The sequence below is a fragment of the Juglans regia genome, chromosome 1 (genome assembly GCF_001411555.2).
Source record: "Juglans regia cultivar Chandler chromosome 1, Walnut 2.0, whole genome shotgun sequence".
Classification (NCBI taxonomy): Eukaryota; Viridiplantae; Streptophyta; class Magnoliopsida; order Fagales; family Juglandaceae; genus Juglans; species Juglans regia.
Window position 1 is genome coordinate 34,410,185 of NC_049901.1, and position 5,876 is coordinate 34,416,060.

At 35.4% G+C, this 5,876-nt stretch overlaps 1 protein-coding gene across 1 annotated transcript; it reads left to right on the forward strand.

The window, feature by feature from the left end:
- Positions 1-741: 741 nt before the first annotated feature.
- Positions 742-1,615, forward strand: LOC109008202. Its single transcript, XM_018988218.2, has one exon. It carries the CDS (start codon positions 777-779, stop codon positions 1,404-1,406), a length of 630 nt encoding a protein of 209 aa, XP_018843763.1. The 5' UTR covers positions 742-776; the 3' UTR covers positions 1,407-1,615.
- Positions 1,616-5,876: the final 4,261 nt, after the last annotated feature.

Below are 5,876 nucleotides of genomic sequence, written 5' to 3' on the forward strand. Positions count from 1 at the left end.
AGTCAATCCATAGTCAATGCTCTCCTAATGACGAGCCCACTGACTTTGTGGTATTCGTAACAATTAACTTTCTTTGCCTTTTGAAATTCTCTACAATCAAACGGCTGGGATCACTTTCTTATTTACATTACTATTTTAAAATTAAATAGCAACGTTAGATATAGTGTTAGAATGTATATGAATAAATCTTCTCAACCTCCTAACACTCCACACTCCATATTATTTTTAACTTTTATTATTTTTTTCTTTTATTAAATATTTATTATATGAATAATAAATAGAAAATTTAAAATAATTTTAAAAAAATAAACTCAAAAAAAAATTTTAAAAAAATATTAAAAATTTTAAAAATTAAAAAAAGGGAGGAGTGTGGAGTGTGGTGGAGGTTGTGTAGCAAAACCCGAATGTATATATCTCCCTTATTCTCTTTTAAAAAAAAAAGTGAGATATATTATTAAAAAAATAATTTTTTATATAGATCTTAAATTTACCTTTTTTTTTTTAAATACGCAAGACTTTCATATTCTATTACTGTAAATATCATTTCTCAAATTTAAAACATCGACCACAACATCCAAATTCCAAATTCATAATATTGTTCGAAACCCTGAGGAGGGAATTTAATAATTTATTACATCTTTTAAGGTAAAATCATGGGTCCTCCCTCACCTAGCCGTTGTAGCCTCCAACGGCCCAATTCCACCAGCTTTATAAATTCAAAATCTCCATGGACAACCCCGATCAAGCAATTCTGACTTTACATATCAGTCACAAAAATGGCTTACTCTAAGCTCAGAAGCTCATGTTCCTTCTCCAGTCTTCTACTGTCCTGCTTGAATTTCACACTGTTCATCCTCTCCTCAGCCTCTCTTGCTCCCACAATACTCCTCAGGATGCCTCCGACTTCGATGGGAATGGCATTACTCATGGTCTCTTGCATCTCAATGCTCTCCTCCTTTGCGGGCTTCTATTCTCAGCTCTCCCACTTTTGCTTCACAACCCACATCTCACTTCTGCTGGCTTCAGTTATCGGCCAATTACTCAGCATTTTGGCCTTATTTACAAAAGAAAGATCCAGCCTTTCCTTGCTCAAGTCGACAAGGGACCCCAGAGAGGCAAAGCTTTTGGTAAGGCTCGAATGTGGGGTTTTGATGGGAATGTTCTTGATGCAGTTAGTTGTGTTGGTGTTGAGCTGTGCAGTACACAGCTGTTGGGTGAGAGAATACGAGGGACTGGAGGCAGAGAGAGAGGCAACGGGAAGGAAGAGAAGTAAGAGGAATGCGAAAGTGCAGGAGGAATCCATGGCCAATGCAGCAAAAATTGCAGAGGTTAGAGCAAAGGAGTTGGATGAGAAAATGAAGAACAAGTATCATGTGCAGTGGGTTAAGACTGATTTTGAAGGCTAAAATCATGTCCTAGCTAGATCGTATAAATGTGAGTTTTCTGTCCATTTTTTAGTGTTTCTGGGGATCACTATTGGTGTGGCCAATTTGAGTGTGTGGATGTAACAGGGGGACTGTTCTTTTGGGATGTGAGGGCTGTGTAGCAGTTATGTACTATTGTGTCTATTGCCTCATGTAGTTTTAACATTTCTCTGTTAATCTGCACTCTATGCCTAACCCCAAATCTTCTTTTCTTTATTATTTCATTTGAACTTCTAACCAATTGGCAGAAGAATATACTTAATATAAATTAGATCGTCCAATGCACATTTGAGATAAGATGAGATGAGTTGAGATGGTTTGTGAACAGTAGTGAGATTATTAGTTGAAATTGGATGAGATGAATCATGAGATATCTCTATACCCAAAAGTGCCATATTCGATCCAAAAATCTTAAACATGTTCGTTGTAGAGTCCAAGTGATGCATCTATTTTTCTCTACATTTGAACTCAATTTAATCAGATAGATTTCTGCTCCAGTTTATTAAAGCAAAAGAAAAATTTCTCAAATGATGATTTTTTTTTTTTTGGAAAAAGTAGTGATTGAAATCAAATAGAAAGAAAATCCAGTTAAAATGCAAGAAGAGCTTTTGGGTTGTGGAGCAATGGTGGTGTACTACTGTGTCTATTTGCCAATAATTTTCTATTAATAGTTGTTTTATTAGGTAATAAAGAGGATAAAATATCATCTTTAAATTCATATTGAAAGAAGTAGCTGTATGTTGTTGCAAAAGAAAAAGTTATTGCAATATGAACTTTATTGGAAGAAAGTAGTAATTGATATCAGTAGATAAAAATATCCACTTTATTTTCTATGACACTCCTGGGAAACAAACAAAACTTTTCCCAATGGATATCATGAGATGTACGGAAAGCTCAATTCCTCCAAGGCAAAAACTCAAAAGGAGAAGGCCATTTTTCTATTAAAATTTAGTAAAGCTTTTAAATTAATCATAGAATTATTAAAAGTGATTAAAAAAGATCATTCTACTAAGTTTTTAACTTTTTAATAACATGCCAATTCTTAATCAAATATGGAAAAGCCCATTTAAGTTGAACACAGCTCACCAGCTAGCTACCGTGTAGGAGTTTTATTAAAAACAAAAAAATAAAACAAACAGAAGATCAGTTCTCTCTCATCTTTCGTCTTTCTTTTTTTTTTTAGACAAGCTGCATTCATTAAAAATAAACATAACTACAGAAGTATCTTAATTATTAACATTACTAATGTTAATAATTAAGATACTATGGAATTGTAATAAGCAAGATGGAATACTAATGAGGGGGATGATGCCATCAAGTTGAGTGGAAACTGCCCATTGCGCAATGTTATACCCGCATCGATTTTGAGACCGATGAATTTTTTGCACTTTCCATTCTTCAAAGGAATATAACATATGATCTATATCTCTTATGATGTTTTGCATTTCCTAGTTTGTTGTGCTTTTTGCTTTGGAAATTGCTTGCACTACCTATTTAGAATGAATTGCCTTCAAGAATAATCTTTTTCATCCTCCTGTTTGAAGCCTCTTGGATTCCCGTTAGTGTTGATGCTGCTTCTCCAATATTAGGATTTGTACTGCTGATGTGGCTTCTACTAACAAATATTGGAGTTCCCTTTTCATATTGACATATTGCTGCTGTTGTGCTTCCATTTTTCCTAACTACTACATCGAATTGTATTGAGTGGAATCCCTCTGGAGTGGGATGATCTTTTTTCTCTTGCTCTGAGTTTTTTTGACCCATGCTATTTTATGTTTTGAGAAGAGATTTGAAACTTTTGACACTAACCACATAGGTGAAGGTGTTGTGGAGTTATGGATGACCTGATTTCTAAGAAACCAGATGTTGTCAATGGCTAAAGAGGCAAATAGTTGAAATGAGTGAGTTTCTTCTTCAGGTATATTCAGTGAGAAGAATGTTGATCCAGTTTATGATGGGCTGATTTGCAAATTGAGAGATGTTTAAGGGCCATTTTGACTGTCGCCAAAGGATCCTAGAAAATGGGCAGTTAAAAAGAAGGTGGGAAGTGTTTCTTCCTCAGTTTGACAGAAGGGGCAACAAACTTGGTCATCATTGAGATTTAGACATCTTTTCAAAAGAGATCTAGTGGAGAGTATATTATGAATGAATTTCCATATAAGGAGCTTGAGTCTATCTCGAATTTTTAACTTTCAAAGTTTTTTCCAATTGACATCAGTGAGTTGTAGAGTGCCCCGTTATTCTCAGTGCTAATTAAAGCTGCATAAGCAGACTTCACTGAGAAGTTTCCAGAGGAGTGGTGAATACATTTAATCTTATCCTTCACATTTGTGAAATTGTAGTTCGAGAGAGGGATTTTTGAGATTTCAGTGGCAGATTCAGGGGTAAAGAGAGCTTGTAAAAGAAGAGTGTTCCATCTTCTTGGCTCTTCTAGTGTTAACTCAGGCACTTTCAGATCTGTCTCAATCAGTGTGTTGTTCTAGTTTGGTTGGGGTATAAGAGAATGAAGGGTGGGAACCCAGGGGTCCATCCAAACTCTCGTAGAGATTCCATTATTAATCTGGAAGCAAATGCTAGATTTAATGAAATCTCTTTGCTTTAAGAGGCATTTCCAGAACCAGGAATCTATTGGTCTACCATTGATCTCCATATAGGAAGAGCTTCCCAGGTACTGCTTAGTTATGAAGTGTTTCTAGAAAGGCTCTTTGAGTCATCAATGAGGGGCCATGCAAATTTTGAAATGAGGGCCTTATTGAACAGGGATGTATTTTCGAGCCCAAGACCCCCAAGAGATTTTGGAATGCAAATAGACTGCCAAGATTTGGGGGTAAAGTTTTTAGAGCTTTGGGAATCAGAACCCCAACAAAATCTTCTAGACGAGCTATCTATCTGTTTTGTGATTGTTTTTGGCATCCACATCGTGGTCATGATGTAGAAAGGAATGGAGCTGGCTACAGATTTGATAAGGCTTGTCCTACCAACTTATGAGAGAAGTTTTGATTTCCATGCCTGTAATTTATTTTGAATTTTCTCAAGGATATCCTTAAAAATGTTTTTCATTGAAGCTCCTATGAAAACAGGTAGGCCCGGGTATCTAATCTTGGAATGATAGGTTTTATAATTCAAAATATCTCTTATCCCTCTTTTGATGCTCATAGAAGTATTATCACTGAAATGGAGTAAGGATTTACCATGATTAATACGTTGACTAGACCAAGAAATATAAGCATCAATGCAATTGGCAAAGGATTTTGTTGTTTGGATTGATGATTTCCCAAATATGGTGAGATTATCAACAAAGAGGAGATGAGAGAGTGAAGGTCTCCTTCTTGAGATAGAGATACCTTCAATGTTTCAGAGCATTTATTCTCTTATGATAAGTCTTGAGAGAACCTCACTAAATAGGATGAAAAAGGAAAGGGGACAAATGATCACCTTGTCTTATTCCCCTAGATGGATGAATGAAACCATAGGGAGAGCGATTAATTAAAAGGGAATATGACACAGTTGTTATGCATTCCCCAATCCCACTTATCCAAGTTTGATTGAAGCCTAAGCATTGAAAAATTTTAAGGATGAATGGCCATTCCATAAAGTCAAAGGCCTTTTTCCATGTCAATCTTGATGGCCATTAAACCTTTCCCTCCCCTTGTTTTTTTTCCCTTTTCAGGTGATGAAGAACTTCTTGGGCTAGAATTGTGTTTTCTTGAATTAGGCCTCGTTTGTTTTCAGAAAACTTCTCCACTCATCTCATTTCATCTAATCATTACAACTTTCCTAAATTCTCACAAAAGAAAAATAATTCAACTTTTTCAAATCCCAAAACAAAAAATAATATTAGAAAAATATATTCTAACAATATTTTATTTAATTTTCAACTTTCATCTCAACTCATCTCATCTTATCTGCGAAAACAAATGAGGCATAAGTCTTCTAGGCACAAAAGCATTTTGGTGAGGGGAAATAATGCTTGAAAGGATGGTTTTGAGTCTGTTTGCTAAGATTTTTGCTATAATCTTATAGCAAACATTTGAGAGGCTAATAGGTCTAAAATGGTGGACTGTATTGGGGGAGTCATTTTTTGGAATCAGAGCAATATTGGTGTGGTTCATTTCTTTGAGCAGTTTCCCATGAATGAAAAGGTTTGTGACAGCTGCTATGAGGTCTTTTTTTATTAGCTCCTAGTAGAACTTGTAGAACAGCCCAGTAAAACCATCAGGACCAGGGGCTTTTGTGGGTGGAATATGATTGATGGTGTTTGTGATCTCCTTTTCAGTAGTAATTTTGCAAAGGAAAACATTATCAGAGGTTGAGATTTTGTTGGGGAAGAGATTTTCTAAATCTTGACGGATTTCGGGGTTAGAGGACTTAAAAATGCTTTGGAAATGGTCCTGAAATTTTGATTTGATGATAGATTGATGAAAAGTCCCTTGCCTCTTTTCAATTATGAGA

Bases quoted from the DNA above. Each gene is read 5' to 3' on its own strand.
- LOC109008202 (XM_018988218.2), top strand. From the start codon at position 777: ATGGCTTACTCTAAGCTCAGAAGCTCATGTTCCTTCTCCAGTCTTCTA.